We start from the raw sequence: 20,061 nt of genomic DNA, 5'->3' as shown, positions 1-20,061 counted from the left end.
GTTACACATTGTTCATGGTGAAACTCAGCCTCAGAATGGAAATGTGCTAGGGCTCTGTTTAGCCTAGGAGATCTCAGAGGTCAAGGGTCGACCAAACATCTGCTCAGCTTTTGGGGATGTTCACTGTATTTTCATTTATTGACCCCACGTGTCTCCCTCACTTTACGGCCTGAACTCAGCTGGCCAATTGAACCCAACAGTCCTATTAAAAGTATGATATTTGCAGCCAAACAACTTGACTTATTTAAGAGCTCGTTTGGCTAAATCGTTTTGGGGCAATTGAGAACAGAAGAAAAACACGTATAAAAGTTTAGCAAGAACCTTCCCAAAACTAGGATGCGGTTTCCCAATTTGGGGTGATTTAAACACATCAACATACTTATAGCAGGGTGGACGGTGATTGTGATGACACCGCGGTGCAGCAGAATGCGCTGTGTTGATGACTTTGTTTTTCGGAAAACCATGAATAATCCATGGGTAATCAGCGAGGACTTAAATAAAATATGATGTCAAAATTATGTTGATTGGACGTGTTTTCACTGTCTGTGGTGTTGCTTTGAAGTGAAGCCGAAGCCAATCAACAAGATCAACTGGCATTTTACACCAACTTGTTGGTAACTGGGCCACATTAAGTATTTAAGCGCTGTCAATGCCTCTCCTTGAATATTCATTTTTCCAAGGCCTTGTTGGAGGTGTGCAGTTTCCTGCCTGGACAAATCCATCTCAGCAATACAATTAGGTCCAGTTCAATGGACACTATTTTCAAAGTGCAGCACCACGTGCAAAGCATGGTGCTTGTTCACTTGCGCACGGACAAAATCATCTTTACAAATTACATAAATACATAGATAAAACAAGACTGAAACAATCTTTAATGATGTTTGTGCATGTGGCATATTGAATCTGTCAATCAGGGTAGTTAGATTCTCTTATGCAAGATACAGAATGCTGTTTTATCTGAAAGGGATTGATTTTGTCATTGTGATACATAGCACAGCACATGGTGCACAGCAAAATGTGTCCTCTGCTTTTAACCATCACCCTTGGTGAGCAGTGGGCAGCCATGACAGGCGCTTGGGGGAGCAGTGTGTGGGGACGGTGCTTTGATCAGTGGCACCTTGGCGGTTCGGGATTCGAACCCGCAACCTTCTGCTCCTTACCCGCTAAGCCATCACTGCCGCTGGTATCTATTTCTATAAGGCCTTTGACCTTAAATGAACAAGCCCTCCGCTTAGTGTGTAACGTTGTTCCTCCAACCACAGCTCTCAAAATAAGCTTTTTTCACCCCTTTACTCAAGTTCAGCTCCATGATTTTGGTATCTGGTATCATTTGTCAAATATCTTTATTTGGTAATTCTAGATTCCACAAGCAGAGTTCAAAACTGAACTCTTTTTAACTTTGAAATTGGAAAACAACATAAAATATTACCATCCATTTTGATGGCACACAGTCCACTTCTTTATCCACCCATTTAGCTGAAGCCCCATGAAGAGATGGAACCTTGAAGAATAGCTCAGAAAGAATTGAGTTGTAAATGACACATCACGCTGGATTTATCTATTGTCCCCAATGGCTGGATGGTGGCTCGTGGCAGTGGCATTTCTCTCTTGTCAGCTCCATAAAAAAAAAAAAAAAAAAAGGATCAGCAATATCCAGTCTGACCCAGGTCAGATAAATGTGGTTTATTGTTTAATGTGCCTTCTTTTCTTTTGTTGTTAAATGTATTTATATGATATTCACAGTATAGTCCTCACTTTCACTATGGCATTCACAGATATATACATTTGAAACACATTTACATAGAACATCTGTTATAATTATCTTTTTTATAAAAAAAACATTACTTTTATATAATTTGCAGAACTTCACAAGTATAAAAGTGATTTCCATCTGAAATCGCAGTCCGTCTCTAATGCGGGGCTGGCTGGGCTGTCAGGGAACTGTATCGATTTGTTCTTGCTTTTGTAGTTGTTTATTTGGGGACACACTGAACAATCCAAACACACAAGCCAACTGAGATATCTGTGACGCAGCAAAATCTATGTCACAGATCTACAAAGAATATGTGATACACTGAATAGCTGAGCTTAGATTCACTGAATTACTCCACGACACAAACCAATGGTGATTTTCTTTTCTCTGGGAACAGTGCAATCGATGCTCAAGAAAATTCTAATTTGGCTGCAGACCAGAATAATGTTTTCAAAAGGCCAGACAGAGCATTATGGATGGGAAGATTTCTAGGTGTGTGTGAAAGTGTACATATATATGTGTGTGTGTGTGTGTATTTATGCAAACATTGTAATATGTGCATTGGAACATTACATCTGTAGTGATGCCCCTTTTAAAGCCACGCTGACCTGAATATAAGACGACCCCAAACTTAAAACTATCCACCATTTTCAAGGCTATTTTTGGTGAAAACAATTTTTTACAGAAATTGAATGTATAAGAAGATAATGGTAATAAGATTCCGACAAAATTCATTTGTCTTTTAGATCAATTATTTTAACGTTTAAATAATGAATTCGACAACAAGATTGATTAATTAGCGAGCATTTCATTTCCAAAAAACTAAGTAGAAAAAGATGCAAGTAAAGGTTTTCTACCAATCCGACAACTCTGGTAGCCGGCCCAAGAAAATGGCCATTACAATTTCTCATATTTGGCGCCATCTACTGGTATTGCCCTTTTTTCGTCTTACATTCAGGCCAATATGGTGGTTAATTTCCAGCCATGTTTGTTTTCTTGAATCACTAGGAATTAATGTTCTTTTTTTTCCAGACTGAAATATTTATAGATTTCATGTGGAATGGTGTGGCAGGCTGAATTATTCACTTGTGTAGAAAAAAGCAATAGTTTCTGTACAGACCAACCCCCTCCCTTCCAGCACCATTTCTTATTACTTTAATCATTGTGCAGTACCCTACTTTTTAATGCTCCCTTGTGGTTACATTGTCTTTCACGCGTCCCTCCCCGCCCAGAACAAAACATTATCTAAGGTCTCAGTCACTTCCAATCGCTCAATCTCCACCTCCCCCTCGCTCAAAGGCCTCCTCGTACACCCTCCTCTTCCTTCTCCCACCATTGGATAATTCAATCCTGTCCAAGATGCTTTGAGTTGTTGGCGTGTTTATTTGTCTCTTGGTGTCGGGAACACTATCAGCTGGTAAACGGACTGTAGAGGGAAAACGTGTACAATGTCTCAGCATCTGCTCTCACAGATCAGCCGTTCAACGCTTATTGCTTTAAATTGCATCAATCACTCTCCCCTCTGGCCTGTTTCTCTTCACTTGTCCTCTGCTCATTTTTCTCTGTCTCTTCACATTACTTGTGCTCTTTATCTCTCTCTCCTTTACCTTCTCCTTACATTATTCTCCCTCTTTTAATCATCCTCCCACTTTTTTCTCCTTTCTTCTGCCTGCCCTCTCTTCAGTCCTTGTCCTTGTCCCCTGACCTCTCCTCACTCACCCCCTCCACCACGTCGTCCTTTTTGTCCAACTCTTCCTTCCTGTCGTCCCTTTCTTTTTCACGCTCTCTGAAAAGCTGGGCCAGTTTCTGGAATGGCGGCCCCCAATCTTCCAGCCCCCCGCCCCACTCCTCACGGTCAGCCTCCCTCTCCCCCTCGCTTTCCAGCGAGCTGAGCGAGCCGGCCCTCGAGCCCGAGCCCTCCAGTCCGTACACCTGCACCGAGTCGTACGGCGGCTGCAAGGGGTCGAAGGTCACCTGGGCCAGGCGCAGGCGCAAGAACTCACCTACCCTGAGCGCCAGGGAGTGACCACCTCCTATGGAGCCGCCCCGTCCCACCCCTGGCCCCCACCCACCCCCGTATCCCAAAATCCCTCCAAATGTGCCTCGGCCCTGCCCAGGGAACGGCAGCAGCTGCGGGATCATATCCCTTCTGCCCAGCACGTACCCACCCATGCCCATCTGGTCCCGCCAGTCCGCCACATACCCGACCCCTTCCGGGTACATCCCCGCGCAGGGTGGCCTCGACAGCGCTATCCCTGCCTCCCTCTCAGGCAGGGCCACCATGAAGCCACTCCCCATCTCCAGGCCTCCACTGACCAGGCCGGATGGGGGATCCCTCTGCGAATCCCCCTGGCGGACTCCGGAATAGTTGTGCCCAAGCGTCTGGGTCTGGATTTCCTTGGCGACTCCCGCTGCCTCTAGGGAATGATCCATGGATCCCACGCTGCTGCCGATGTGCCGTTTCGGGGAGAGGCCCGAGCGGGAGGCCCGGCGACCAGCCAGGGGCAGAGTGGCCGAATCGCACATCCAGCCGCTGGTGCTGCTGCCCACAGCGGCAATAGAGCCCGAGCGAGTCAGGACCAAAGTCTGCTCCCTGGTACCCGAGTCCGACTGCACCTGCAGGGGACGGGGAGGAGCTGGGTCAGTCCGGGTCAGGATGAGGGGTTGCTTCTGTTAAGTGAAATCCGCAGGAAAGAGGGGTGTGTAGGGATAAGAAAAGAAAGAATATTTAGAGAGAAAAGAGCACAGAATGGCAGAACAAGAGAAGAAGCGGTGATAAATATGGACCAAATAAGTGGAGGGGAAAGGGAGAGATAAGTGGTGGCAGAAATGAAAGCAAAAGGCCGATAAGGATGATGAGTTAGCAAGTGCAGGAGTGTAGTGAACGTGGGAGAAGTGGGAGACGGCAGAAGGTAATGAGAGGGAGAGAGCGACAGTGAAAGAAAGAGAGAGAGAGAGAAAGAGCGATGGGTTGAAAAAAAGCTAGCACGCCGCAGCAGAGGTTAATTGAGTGCTAAAATGAGCTAACACTGCACTGTGAGATGGGGAGGAGGTGGGAGGAAGACATTAAGAGACACAGTAGGGGGAAAAAGCAGGCCTTAATCATTATCAGTGTTAACAACACTATCATCAACATCAGTGTCTGTCCCGCAGCCACAAACGCTCATTCGCTTCTGCTCTTTAACATGCGTGAGCCTCTCATTACCCAGTCCAGGTCCTGGCTGTGGCTCTGCTGGGCTTTGTTGGCCACGTCTGTTCCTCTGGCCCCTCCGCTGCCGGATCCCTCTTTTCCTGCCGTTTCTCCTTCTGAGGCTGTCGCTCCATTCTGAGACGCCGTCCCTTCCCCGGAGCTGTTGCCGGCCTCAGTAGGTCCTATGAAAACGCCATTGTGCTCCAGTGGCATCACCATGGCACCCTGGTTCTGGATGACCAGGGAGTGATCGGGCTGGCCACCCGGAAAGCGATAGGCCAGCTCAGCCACACTGGGGTCGAAGGGGGCCTGGGAGCGACGGATGGGCAGGGTGTGGCTGCTGTAGCAGAATCGGCCATAGAGGGGAGCCATGGAGCTGGAATATTGGGCATCCAGGCCAGGGTTCTGGGCCCAGCTGTACATCCGGCTCTTATCCTGAGTGTGCTGAGAGTAACGTCTGGAGGGACAAAAGCAGGAGCAACAGCTTGGTTGGTACGATAATGTATTCGTCCTTCCTTTATGGTGTTTCACTCATGAGCTATCACAGTCACAAGATGATCACTCGCTGATCACAGATCAGCACATGGGGACATGAGGACAGGAAACCGCTTCCTCGACCTCATGAATATGCTAGCTCCCTCAGCTTACTCTCCCACTGTTGAACTAATCTGTGAATACAGCGTACAGACGCTTTCCGAGAAGATTGTTTCAGTCATAATTAATTTGTAATTGAAGACCATAGTGAAATATTTCACTAACTCCAGAATAATATAATTCTGGTAGTGGAGTAAACATAATACAAATTGCTTTAATATCACATTTTAAACTCTATTTCTCAGTGGGGATTAAAAACGGAATGTTTTTCATTCCTGTTTGCTCGGAAATCACAAGTGTAATCTTGACATTCTGTTGCAGTTTTCTGAAGCAGCAGGGGGACTGTCCCCTGTCCTCAGCACTATTCAGTTTAATCAGGTCAATTAAATCTTTACTGTTTTGCTATGTATTCTTGCCAAATACAGAAGCAGCAGTACAAACATTCAGCGTTTAAACTACATGCAGCAAAATGCATGATGAAACACAAAGGAGTCGGACACAAATTAATCCTAATCTTACACGAAATTACCCTCTGGCATGAAATTTTTACATGCATGATAACCCTCTACATGTTCAGTGTGTAAATATAGATCTGCTTGTTAAATTTTGTAACAAGCTAATCTCTCTAATGGACATAAAAATGCAGTTTCCAGTTGATTGCAAATACCATTTTTTACAGAATGTCCCTTTAAGTGGACCTACAAGTCCATACACATCTGCAGCAGACAGGCAAGTACTCATTTGCAACCCAACTCAAATTGTTTGTATTGTAGCTATATTGTAACATGGTGAGAACCATGTTGTAACACAACTGAAAACCTGGTCTGGATTTGGATTCATCAGCACTGAGTTTGAAAGTCTATTATCCTAAACATCCAAATCTACGGATTGTGTAAGTGTCTTGTGTGCGTCTGTGTGTAACTCACACGTTCCTGCTGTCCAGGGTGCGATACCCTCGCCGCAGCCCATGGGGGGCGCTCTGCAGCGCGGTGATGTCGAACGCGGCTGTGTCGGCCTCGCCCCCTCCCTCGTCGTCGTAGGTGATGATGTTCTCTCTGACGTCATCCTCCTCCAGCGGTGAGAGAGAGTCGCGCTTCTGTCGTCGTAGGGAGAGCGAGAGAGCACTGACAGCTGAGAAATGGCAGAGAGAGAAAGAGAGAGGGGGAGAATCACGCAGAGTTTAAATGTATCAAACTGTAAAAAATATAAACGGGCAGGTGCATACGTCCATACATCAAAAATACAGAACAAATCGCAAGAAACTATAATTCAAGCTAAAAGCTGCCACACAGCAGAACAGGAAAACAAAGATGTCCATATACCATCCAATCAAATATCATCAAGCAGAAGATAAAGCACAGACTCTGATCCATCAAGCTGCAACTGGACTCACCTAATTGGCCAGATGCAGCGTGGGTCAAATCAAAGGCTTTTACTATTGGCTATTTATTAAGATGCAATGCTGCTTTTTATAAGTACAAATAATGAGATAGCTGCTTTGCTTTGAGGAGATAGTGGAAATAGACGTTTTCGGTAAACACTCATGTTGATATTGAATTATGAGGTGGAGCCTAATTCTAGATAATAAACAGTTCTGTGCTTTTGTACTCGGCACACACATCAGATCAACTTTAATATATAAAACATTATTTTTGCACTAGTGTATTACATGGACATTAAATTTTACAACCCACAGTGCACTCTGGAGACAATAAAGCTGTTCATAACCATACAGACCAGGCTCGGTCAGGTTCTTACCCAGCAGGGTTCCAATGCAGGCCAGAATGGCCAGCAGGGCGGCGGTACTGAGTCCAGGTGAGGGGGAGGAGGACTGTTGAGGGAGGCACACCGCCTCCCGGTCCCAGTCCCCCTCCGTCTGCTTCTCCTTCTCCCCGGCCCGCGCCCCACCTCTCAGGCACGGGCAGACAGACACAGTCACTGTGCCAGTGCTGGTCAGTCCTGACGCCCCGTCCCGTAAGATGAGCGGGACATAGAGGGTCAGCGAGGATGAGGGAGACCGTGACAGGGTCAGCAAGGGAGAGGCCAGCACCAGACTGGCTGTCGGACCTGTTGGGGAAGATGTACAACATGAGAGATCTCGCTGTAGATCCGGAGCCAATCTCTCCAGGGTCTCCTAATTAGTCGTCTTCCCCCGAGGAACCATAACTGGCCCATGTTGAATATTATATCAGAATTTTGTGCTAGACTACTGCATAAACACACAAAGCCTGGATAATGGAACATTTAGATGAAAAACATGAAATAGAGGGTAATCCTGATGTTGATTTCCAAGTTTGAATACCAGTTCACACCGGTTCAAGCGTGTTTGGGTTTTGCTCTGTCCCTTGGCTGCTGGGTATCGCCGAGACGCCAGACTAAATCCTCGGTACGTAAGAGTGGGGAGATGGATGTTGTGTAGAGGCAAAGACAAACAATAGGAAGGCAGCACAAAGGAAGGCTGCACAATAGAGTTCCAGCCACTGAGAGATAGATGGTGAGAAAATGAGGCGGGCGGGGCTGGCATACCTCCGCTCTCCCTGATACTGAAGTTGAGGGCAGAGCCGGACTCTGGTGGGATGTTGAAATGGACGGTGCTGTCATTCCCGCCCTCGTCTCGATCAATCGCCCGCAACACCTGCACAACCTGAGAAAGCGAGATAGAGGGAAGCGGGACAAATGGACGGGTGGTGGCGGAAACGAGGAGGAAGCGGCGTATGCGCGAGCAGCAGAGCAGAAAGGGGGGGGGCAGGGAGAGAAGAAAGAAACTAATTTTTGAGAACACAGTCCATTATTTAATCCGATAGATCAGCATTAACCATAGCAGACCTGCAGACAGCTAACTAAAGGCTGATTATCGTGAGCTGTGCACGCAAACCGTAATTAACTCACATGCAGAGAGCAAATCCAGACGTGACCTCCTGAGATGCATTTAGACTTAAAATTATCACGTTGGCTGCCTACATTCAAGGATGCTGAAATAAACACAAAAGTAGCTGTGTCCTATGAGACTAGAGTTCATAGCATGTGGTATCATAACACACACACACACACACACACACAAAAAAAAACACAAACCAGTCGAAAAAAGCATAAGCGCTCAGCTCCGACGAGCCCAGTGATGTGTGCAGCCGGTGCAACTTTCAAGGATCACTAAATAATATCATTTTTTCAATTGTGCAGAAAAGACATTACACAATAGTTCACAAGCTAAAAACCAGGCATGAAAAGAAACATGAACACAGACATCCAATTAAGACAAAAAACAAGACAAGAAGGCAAAAGCCATAATTTTGTATAATTATACACACACACACACAAACAACAGGAGGCCGTTCTTTAATAATTGTACAAATACAGAAGTCCAGACTCCTGCACAGATGCTCACCTGTCCAGTGGAGGTAGAGTCGCACATGGCCGTCGTGTACTGTCTGTCCAGCTCGGGAGCGTTGTCATTGAGGTCCAGCGTCTCTACGGCAACCACTACTCTGGACACCTGGCTCGGGCTGTCTGGGGTAAGCAGATTAAAAAAGCAGCCATGTTATGTGCATGAGGGTTAGTTGTTGCTAGACGTTCGCAACGTCGCTCCCCCTTGTGCGTCCTTGAGACTTTTTTTTTCCTCCCAGAGGCCCTGCCCTCAATACAGTGTAAAGATCAGCTTCAAAAGACAAAAACAAAAGTTCAGCGCACACTCAGTCACACCCTGAAGGGACCTGAAGTGTGACACTTCAGTGTGAGTTATTGCAAACACTTCCAGCTGGTGCCGCCACCATCACTCTTTCCCCTGTTCGCCATCACTCCTCTACATCCTGTGTTGTCCAACTGCAAATAAACCCTGATGTGCTACTGTATGTCAGGGAGGGCTTGAAATGGAAATACATGGGCCGGCTTTGATGTGTCAGGAAGAGTACCAGGAGTGAAAGATTTCTCGAACATGCACTCTTATGTACTGTCAATATACTAGGGCTAGGTCAATCAATTAAAAATGCAACATTTTGCAATTAATTCATCGTGATCAATTCTTGCTCTAATACACATTTTTAAATATGACAGAGAAGTGTGGGAAAGAGGCTCAGACGGGGAGTGATACACCTTGCAGTAAATAAAATGGAAATTGAATGCAAATTACTTGGGTTTTCTCGACAGTTTCAAGCAATTTAATTTCTTAAATTTTCACCACATGGCAGTCAGATGTTGCACTCACAAATGCTGTGAATCCCGGGTCACATGCCAATGTGTGCGTGAAAAAAAAGACATACGAGTGCATCCATGTCATAGGTCAGAACCCACACAAAATGTAATTAAAATGCATTAATTATCTTACATATAAATCAATTAAATCACAGCAATTAACACATACATTTTGTCAGCCCCAAATACTAATATAACACAAATTGCATTACTGCAGTCAATCTATTTTTTTAATAACCCCTGCCTGCATTATATTCTTAGGAACAAAAATGATCGCCTTCCAAAATAAAACCAGTGCAAACCTGTGGACCTGCTACAAGTGGTATTTCAAAGAAGTGAAATGTTTTTCAGCCTTGGAAGTGAAATGTGGAGTCTTTGCACCATTGGCCTATCTGTTTTTCAAAGTGTAAGCACTAATTGCAGTTCCTCTTCAACCACTCATTTTTGAAGGCTGCCTAAAATCAGTATGTGTATAATAATAAATGGTCTGCGGTCAAGAAGGTAAAGTGCGGTCAAGGTAAAGTGAGATATAGAAAAAAACTTTATATATAATCCCAATTATTATATGATTTTAACGTCTTTACAGTATGAAAATGACTTTGTTGGCAATTATTTGTACTGACTACTAAACAGAAACCCTATAATGTGTCATGATCCGGTCCGAAAGGGGTTACTCCGGAGTTTCACTGTTGTCCTGTGTAATGTTCCCTAATCGTTTTCACCTGTGTCAAATGTATAAAGCTGCCCGGTTCGTTTCTGTTCGCCCTCAGGTCTTTGATGTTATGTTCCATGTTGTGCTGCTTGTATGAGGAGGTTTGCAAGGTACCATCTGATGAAGAAGATAATCCCGGATTTTGCGAATATATCGGAGTTTTTATGCATTTTGTCCAGCTGTTCTTGTATGCTCTCATCTGCCCAAATTTCCAACAAACATTGCACCTCTGCAGTAGACCAAGGCCATGTTGGTTTTGGAACGTCACAAAAACGTGACATCACGCGTACTGTTCTGCTCACAATTCATGCGAACCACGCCCGAGTCCACACCTCTTCCAACTGGGCCAGGGCCGGCTAAACGAACCGCACTCACACTTGTCAAACAAACCGCGCTTTGGTGGTCAAACGCACTCGGGCACGGTTCAAACTGCCTAGTGTGAGTACACCCTGAGGCCCGTGTCTGGTGATTTCAAAGTGAGGAGCGGCCATTCTGCAGGGCGAGTCGGAGATTGACCGTGAGCGGCGGGCACATGCAGACGAGGGGCCGGTACCACACTGGCCCGAAGCCGTCTGCGCAGGACATCCGCCGCTCGTCCATCGTGAATACCAGACCAGTCATTCATTCATTTACCATTTATCTCAGCTGTTCTCAACTCGTCTTTTCTCATCTCAAATTGATTCCTCTCGACTCCTCTCATCGTCCACTATCCATTAAGAATCAGTGTACTCGTGAACTGCTTTGCCTGCCTGTGCCTAAGAGGGGGGGTACTGTCATGATCCGGTCCGAAAGGGGTTACTCTGTTATGTGTAATGTTCCCTAATCGTTTTCATTTGTGTCAAATGTATAAAGCTGCCCTGTTCGTTTCTGTTCGCCGTCAGGTCTTTGATGTTATGTTCCATGTTCACCAACGTCTCTGATGTCTCCAAGACCATTAAACCCTGGTTTTCGTGATGTCATGCCATTGCGTCCTTCCGTCCTCGTCTTCTCGTCACCTCCTAGTCATCACATCTGTTCACCTGCCTCGTCATGCCAGCATGGGTGTGACATAGTGGATATTTTCATGTGATGTGAGACATTTGTCCTTGTTCCTTGAATTAAAATATAGATTATAATTAAAATATAGGTTCTTTATCTGCATGTTTGTTTTGGTAGCAGTTGTTGTCCTAAGGACAAATTAGGGTGTTACACAAGTATTACACAAAAAAAGGCCTGAGTGGACAGTTCCACCTTCCAATAAAGAGCCAACTAGAGTGCAGTTCTTTCTTATTTGTATCTGTTTTTCTCAAGACATCAATTATAGCACCATGAAAATCCAGCCTTAGGAGACACACTCATTTTAATGCAGTGTTATGCATCACTCTGTTTAAATTAGACTGACATCCAGACATGCCAGTCAGCATGATGTTAACACGCTGAGCTGTAGCACAATATTGTTACAATACAGGTTAGAAAACTATAAAGACATTGATTGAATGACATAGAACGAGTGAGGACATGCTAATCATCACATTTCATGATCAATGCAGAGAACTGCAGTGGACATGACACTGGTTTACACTTGTTCTTTACAAGTTCTTTACAACAAAATCACACAAAGGTTATTGATGGAAATCAAATGTATCAATCCATGGAAGTCTGGATTTGGAATCACAATCAAAATAAAATGTGAAAAACACTACAGGCTGATCCAACTTTGATGTAATGTCATTAAAACAAGTCAAAATGTGGCTCAGTAGGGTGTGTGGCCTCCACGTGCCTGTATGATCTCCCTACAACACCTGGACATGCTCCTGATGAGGTGGTGGATGGTCTCCTGAGGGATCTGGGATTTAGTCCCAGACCTGGACTAAAGCATCCACCAACTCCTGGACAGTCTGTGGTGCAACGTGGCATTGGAGGATGGAGCGAGACATGATGTGCCAGTCAGGCTACCTCTGGCGAGCACATGGAGTCCCCACACCATTACAGATCCACTGCCAAACCGGTCAGGCCGGAGGATGTTGCAGGCAGCAGAACGTTCTCCACAGCGTCTCCAGACTCGGTCACATCTATCACATTTGCTCAGTGTGAACCTGCTTTCATCTGTGCATGGGGCGCCAGTAGCAAATTTGCCAATAATGATGTTGGGCTGTAAGCACAACTCCCACCTGTTGTTGTCGGGCCCTCATACCACCCTCATGGAGTCTGCTTCTGACCGTTTGAGCAGACACATGCTCATTTGTGGCCTGCTGCAGGTCATTTTGCAGGGTTCTGGCAGTGCTCATCCTGTTCCTCCTTGAGTTATTGTTCTCCTACGACCTCCTCCACATCTCCTGATGTTCTGGTCAGTCTCCTGGTAGCGTCTCCATACATTGGACACTATGCTGACAGACATAGCAATCCTTCTTGTCACAGCTTGCATTGATGTGCGTCCTGGATGAGCTGCACTACCTGAGCCACTTGTGAGGGTTCTAGACTCCATCTCATGCTACCACTAGAGTGAAATCACCACCAGCATTCAAAAGTGACCAAAACATCAATCAGAAAGGAACAAAGAAGTGGTCTGTGGTCACCACCTGCAGGACCACGCCTTTATTGGGGACGTCTTGCTAATTGACTATAATTTTCACCTGTTTTCCATTCCATTTGCACAACAGCATGTGAAATTGTCAATCAGTGTTGCTTCCTAAGTGGACAGTTTGATTTCACAGAAGTGTGATTTACATTGTGTTGTTTGAACAGTTTGAACTGAAAAATCATGTTTGTTAAATGCACATTTTGTATTGGCTGACCCATCACTGACCTCGCTGTGTGGCGATAACGGTAACATTGTGCCACTGCTCGCGCTCCCGGTCCAGTTCTGTTGCCGTGGTGATTAGCCCACTGTCTGGAGTGATACGGAAAAGGGCCTCAGGATCTGACTGAGGATCAATGGAGAACCTACAAGAGACAGAGAGAAAGAGAAAGAGAGAGAAAAATAGAGTTGGGGTGGTAATAAAAGGACCACTTAAAGTAAATGGCAGTGTACTGAAAGTAGGTGCTGCCACTCAGGTATGGGTCCTGCTTGAAGAAGTTAATATGCCACCTTGCTGAGCAGACATTGTTTCAGTTGCCATGGACACAAAGTCAAACTGGTAACTACTTAGATCTACTTAGGAAGAGGTACACCGGCATCAAATATAGGAAGATATATAAAGTGATATAAAAATGATATTAAAAGTAAATTAAAAGCATCACAGATTACTAAAAAGTAATAAATACATCATTATTGCACGGTTCAATTGCATAATCATGTGTCCTATTGCACAGTCAGTAATGTTTGATTGTCCAGTTGTGTTTGGTTAGGCCAATTGTTCCTGCTCCCCTCCTGCTCCTTGATGATGGTGTGTTTTCAAGTCTGCTGGTCCCTGAGGAGAAGCATCCTGTCATTGAGCAGGCTCCTCTGGTTGTTTGTGACAGTGTGCAGCTCTCCAGCCCTGCAGCTGTGTAGCTTTTTGTAACTAGTAATGTAACTAGACCAGGTCTAAAATTCAGATGAACTTTAGTCACAAGATGTCCAACCAAGACAGCTTCTTGGCCAGCAATAAAACAATAAAAAAAACATGTTTTGTGCCAAACACTTCAACAACAGGCACAATTTTGCTTTGTCACCTGTCTGTATGACTAAATGCACAAAAAATCTATACACATTAGAATTCCAATTTTGTCTCCATTCCAAAAAATCTATTTAAATATTTTTCAGTTTTGTACCTACTGCAGTTTACTTTTTCCCCTAACACAAGATCAGCTCACCAATATTATAGATGGTAGGGGTGGAGTTGAAGATGATTATTAGTATTCAGGATGAAAACAGCATGCCTTATAAAATCACCTGCACAGCCTGGCTGCATTACTGAAAAGTTTTTTTTTGTTGTTGTTGAAGAAGTTGTTCCACCTGTAATACATTTTCTCGATGCTCAGTCACCCTAAATATCGATGTCATATTTAGGGTGGGTGGCATCCATATAAATATAAAGCCTGTATGGTGCCCTGGGCAAACACCCCCTCTGGCGCCCCCGTCCCCCCTCTCCATAAACACCCCCAACTCTAACCACCCCCAAGACACACACACACACACACAGACACATAGAAACATAAAACATATTAAGAATTATATATTAAAATATTTGATTGTAAAATCTGTTGTCCATTTTCCATCAGTTTTATCAGGATCAACAGCCATCCTCCAACCTGAAGATCACCACAATGTAAATTAATAGTCCCTTAATGTCCGTATTCATCATAAATCCCAGGTGAGTTTTACAGTGAAAAATGTTTTGGGCCAGAAAGGTATTAGTTGATACTATTTCTACACATCCTATTTACCCTTAACAAGCGAGTTTTCAGTAGCCCAGAGCTTTTAAACTGTAGTTCATCAATCCAATGCAGAGTTCCTATGTGAAATTCTCAGTGGAAACATTGTTGGGCCAGACAGGTAACACTTGATAACATTTCTAATAGTTCAAAAATTTCAGTGGGTACAAACATCACCACCATGTACAGCATGGGTACTGTAAAGTAAAGTGAAGTGTTACACATGTGATACACAGCAGCACAGCACACGGTGCACACAGTGAAATTTGTCCTCTACATTTAACCAATCACCCTAAGTGAGCAATGTGGGGAGCAGTGTGTGGGGACGGTGCTTTGCTCAGTGGCACCTCAGTGGCACCTTGGCGGATCAGGATTCGAACCTTCTGATTACGGGGCCGCTTCCTTAACCACTAGGCCACCACTGCCCCAGCAGGCCACCACTGCCCCACCACTGCTCCTGCCCCATGCTACCCCAGTAGCATATCAAAAACCATAATTTGGTTCCTTAATACCTATACCTAACAAGCATTTTATCCAAAATGTCAAATTCAAAGTCAGCAACCAGTCTGGAAAAACTGAGTCTCTGAACATGATTTGTGGCAACGATCGACAATCGTAGGTTAGCCTGAAGCCAGTACTCTTACCTGATATTCGTGTTGAGGCCGGTGTCTGGATCCACGGCACTGACCCGGCCCACCGTGCACGCTGGCGGGCAGTTTTCGGAGACAGCCAAGCGGTATCGGGTTCGGGAGAACCGCGGCGGCTCATCAGCGTCCAGCACGGCCACCCTGATGGCAGCCCGGTCCTTGAAGGGTCCTCGTCGCAGGAAGCGAGGGTCCACAGTCGGGTTTAGGACCTCCACGGAAAAGGAGTAGGAACTGCGGCTCTCGTAGTCAACCGGCTGCAACCGGTAAAGGGAATTATTTTGGGTTACATCACTAACAAAGACAGTGGTGTTGCATCCAACTTGATTTAAAAGTGATTATAAAACATGGAAAGTAGCATTAAAGTTTCATGGGTTTTGATACATATTTGATGCTGTTATTTCAGCTAAACAAATGAATAGTTGCGACATAATTTTATAGAACAAGATGGGGCAGGAGTTAAATGTAGCTTATTAGCTTTAGGCACAGTGGCGAATGCTATTCTTGGCTAGAAGAAGATCAGTGTAGTAACTACTATGTTTCTACTCCTCCTTCGGAAAAAAGAGGGTGAGGAATGGAGGAACGAAGCACTAGTGTTAGAAAGCAGACAGATGAGCAGGGCATGGGTGGAGTGGGCTTGTCAGTGGGTGTCCTGGCGCAACCTCCATTACTATATGTTCACAGGAGAAACAGCACAATTCCCTCTGGCTGCCCTGCCATGCTGAAAATGGAACACAACATCTCCGCTAATTACAATAAAGTGAACCGTGACAAGGTTTTACAAAAGCATAGCTGCAAACTACGTTCGCAACTAACAGAGTTCAAGCTTTGGAATTCTGAACAGCGCCCAAGTAGATTTGCGATTCACACACCAGTACACAGTGTGCTGAACTGTAAATACAAATAATACATCAAATAAAATGACACAAAATCAAATTAAATTGACCATATCACCTGTAAATCTCTAAAGACACCAGGCAACAGAATACCAGTCCAGCATGTGTTCGAGCTTTGCTCTGTAAGCAGACTCATCTTTACGCACTGCTGTTGACCCTCAAAGTGCTGGCTTGGCGTACTAGACAGTGTCCAAAACACCATTTTGTTAAGGTGTGTGGTGCTATTGTCTTTTGGGCCATTCCGGCATGGCCCATCGCATCACTCCGGATTTCAGGCATGGGGAAGCGGCAGGAGAGCATGCATTCATGCCCAGTTCCTCGCTGTGAGGCAGAAGCACCCAGAAGACCTCACTGGTTCATATTTGCTCACTGATGACTGATAAGTCCAATCACTTTGCCAACTGAACACTAATTTAACCTCATTTATTTTATAAAAGTGGTAATTTTTTACCATCATGCCTCAGATTTTTGTTTGTTTTTGGAACAGATTTGATTGCCCAGCAATCAGACTCGATTTAGCACTTGCTGCAGATGCTCGGCGCAATTCTTTCCTCACCCTAAATCCTTTCAGGACTTCCTTTTATTAAATTTCAACTATCTTGAAATCCAATAAACGCCTTTTGGATTTAATTGGCCAGAATGACTGCTTGTCGAAACAGAGCCAAGCCTGATTGGGCTTTGGCTAAAAGATGGCCAGAGATGTTTGGGTTTTTTTGCGATGCCCCTCTGCTCGGGGGACTTGGTTGCGGCTCGCAGTTGACTCTGCAGCGTGTCGAGCTGGAGGCTGCGGAAAATTACTGTCTCATTACGAGGGCTTCTCTCTTGGCGGTGGAGTGCCACTTTTGACATTATCATGTCTCTCAGCTGACGCAAAACTTTTCTGTTCTCTCTCTCTGCATGTCCTGGACCGGCTGAAGGACAGAGCGTGCCGAGATGAATGAAATCAAACTGATCACAGAGCGTGAGGGGGAGGGACGCAGCATTTCATCTCATTTTACTCACACTTTGTGTTTTTTTTTTACCAACACAGCAAAAAGCCACACAGACTGCCTAAATGAATCACTGTTATTTACCACCGGAAGAGGAAGATTAAGAATTACTCCAGCAGAAGAGAGGGGAGATGAAGGGCAGAGATATTGAAATACAAGGCAAAGGCAGAACATTTCTATGCAGGGAAAAAAAAAAAAAAAGCAGAGTGAAACAAAATGGAGGGATGCAAAAGGGGAGAGAGTGGTGGTAATGGGGGGTTTAGGCAGAGAAAAGGTCTCTAACAGCATCCCATTAGAGGTAGAGAGAGACAATCTGTCTGAGGAGGAGAGATGTCACTTACACTGTGAGCACACACTCATCACCTCCTCCCTCCTGCTTTCCAGCACTCCATCACACGCTCGCCACCCTCCCTCGCTCCGTCTCTCCTCTCCCCCACTTCATCACGTCCCCCACCGCCCTCCCAGCGAGCCGAGGTCCGTCCCTGACGTGCAGAACACACACTCATCCCTCTCTCTCATGCGTGCTTAAGGAAGCCTCTTGTCAGCACCGCCTCCATCTCTCCCTCCATCCATTCTCTCGTGCCCACCCCCCAACTCCGGCGACTCCGCTCCCGTCTCATTGTCCTGCCCTGACAAATCTCGCACAACGTTTGCAATTCTCTTTCCACTTCTTCCACTCGCACATGTGGCGTTGTGCAGCCACTCGAGCGCTTAGCATAAAATTAATCAACTGCTCTGTCCCCTTCAATTCTGAAACGCACTTCATCACTCCAACACACCTCCGCTTGCGCACGTCCCCACGCCGGCCACTAATTGTGTGTGTGAGCATTGTGAGCATTTGCAGATTAAAGCAAAAACTGCATCGGCAAGAACATATTTTCTTAAATTATGTATGGGGTCAGGACAAAGTTGGCAATACCTGAAGACAGGGCCAAATACAATTATTAATAAGTGTTTTAATTGAGTTTGGGGGTTTTGTGTTAACTTTTAATGTGCTTACTGGAAATGCACAACGTTTAGTTTGCGATGTGAATGAAATTGATTTATTGGTTTCATTTAAATAATATTCAAACAAAGTGATTTTGCTTTACAAAAAGGGCCAACGTAATCCTCACTCTCCGCAGTCAGGCGTTGTGGAGGCTGATTATCAGTTCTGGTTTGATAATCCTTGTTAAGCCAGTCTAAGCAACACAGGTAATCAATGAAGACGTCTCACACGGAGGTTACAGTGGTGCGGAGCCTCTGCAGCCGCCTGGATTTCTGTACGAAGGCAGTGAGGTTGGTCTCATTAAAACAACACACATTTTATCTAACAAATCGTCTAAAAACTCTAAACCCCTGCACTCCTGAGATCGCCCTGTTTTCCTGCTCCCGAACTTCTGCGAAACGTGGTCAATCAAAATAGAAAAAGCTTGTGTGAATCCACAGTCAGGCAGCTTTACAAAAATCCAACACATTCAACATCCTGCAGAGATCGGTGCAAGGGCAGGTCATGCCAACATCAAACCAGTGACAAGAGCCTTGGGGTGACAAGCAGCTCCTCTGCAGGCATCTCTTGCACCGCGCAACCTCCGTAAAGAGGAGTGAGAGCTGCCTACCAGGGAAAGTACCAAGGAAGGAAACCGTTCCGCTGAACATCTGTGTCTCCAGTTTGCTAAAGACCATTTCGGATGTGGTACAGCGTTACTGGAGCAATGTTCTGTGGACAGATGTGACAAATGAACCTTCTGGTAAATGTACACAGCACAATGTTTGGAGAATACACAGTGCTGGATTCCAGTGCCAAAAGCACATCCCAGCTGTGAAGTGTGGCGGAGGGAGTAAAATGGCACTGGGGCTGATTCACTGCCTCGGGGTCTGGAAGGATTGCAGTCATTGAGGAACTGGGAGTTCTATCAGGAAACTGTGCAGCAGAAGGTCACGGTGTCTGTCTGTGAGACCCAAAGGGGGTTGCCTCACACATCAATGCGATGATCCAACCAGAGGATCAACTGCAAAAACGGCAAAATAAATAAATACATACATACAGTCTCAGGTTTACAAAGGCCCATAATCCTGCATGAGACAAGCATTACATTTACAGAATTTATCAGACGGACCTACAACCAGTTGTTAAAGGGACAGTTACTGGGGACACTCAGGGTTAAGTGTCTTGTTCAGGGACACAATGGTAGTCTTTAGACTTCTGGTTCACTAGGCAACTACCACCCAACAAGTAGAAATGTGTGTTTATACATTTGTCCAAATTTGAATTTAAAAAAGTATTTTAAATTAGGTTAAAACTGAAACTGCGCCCCCTTTCTCAACACTCTACAACTGGAAAAATGGATGCCTCATCTAGTGGCTATTTGAACAGGAACGGAAAAACGTGTTTGAATTTCCTAAGAAAGAATTCAATAGAGGACAATGTTCTGCCTGAAAATCAACCTTGTTCCTCTCGTTCCTCTCGTTCATTTTCGATATGAATTACTGACTGGCACAACCTAGCCAAATACAGATGGACACAATAACAGAACAAAATATATTTCTAGGTATTAGTTTTATTGTCTGTATAGTCACAGACCAAACTCAAATCCATCTTGGGCAGTCTACTATATTAGCTGGTGTAATATTTCTGTAATAAGAGCAGTGTATTATCAAGCCATGATTTATTGCCCGCCCCGAAAAATCCTGAATAAAAAAAGTGATGAAAAAATGAAGCTGGTATAACCCTTAGTATTCAGCAGTAATTTTGTTGCATAAATATAAGACTAAATCATT

At 45.0% G+C, this 20,061-nt stretch overlaps 1 protein-coding gene across 2 annotated transcripts in view; it reads right to left on the bottom strand.

Annotated features, from left to right (window-relative positions):
- Positions 1–20,061, bottom strand: part of cdh24b (cadherin 24, type 2b) — a 108,553-nt gene continuing 88,492 nt past the window's right edge. The window contains exons 7-15 of one of the 2 annotated variants that reach the window (XM_028976140.1): positions 15,417–15,673; positions 13,223–13,359; positions 8,923–9,044; positions 8,064–8,181; positions 7,296–7,604; positions 6,464–6,668; positions 4,959–5,400; positions 4,070–4,423; positions 1–1,615 (exon numbers count right to left, since the gene is read on the bottom strand). In XM_028976140.1, the coding sequence (XP_028831973.1) occupies positions 1,559–1,615; positions 4,070–4,423; positions 4,959–5,400; positions 6,464–6,668; positions 7,296–7,604; positions 8,064–8,181; positions 8,923–9,044; positions 13,223–13,359; positions 15,417–15,673 (2,001 nt within the window). In that variant the 3' untranslated portion in view covers positions 1–1,558. The other variant, XM_028976141.1, reaches the window with a different exon arrangement.

The sequence above is a fragment of the Denticeps clupeoides genome, chromosome 4, assembly GCF_900700375.1.
Source record: "Denticeps clupeoides chromosome 4, fDenClu1.1, whole genome shotgun sequence".
In the NCBI taxonomy this organism is placed as follows: domain Eukaryota; kingdom Metazoa; phylum Chordata; class Actinopteri; order Clupeiformes; family Denticipitidae; genus Denticeps; species Denticeps clupeoides.
The sequence above is the reverse complement of the archived record's forward strand: the minus strand, read 5'-3'. Positions and strand labels throughout refer to the sequence as shown.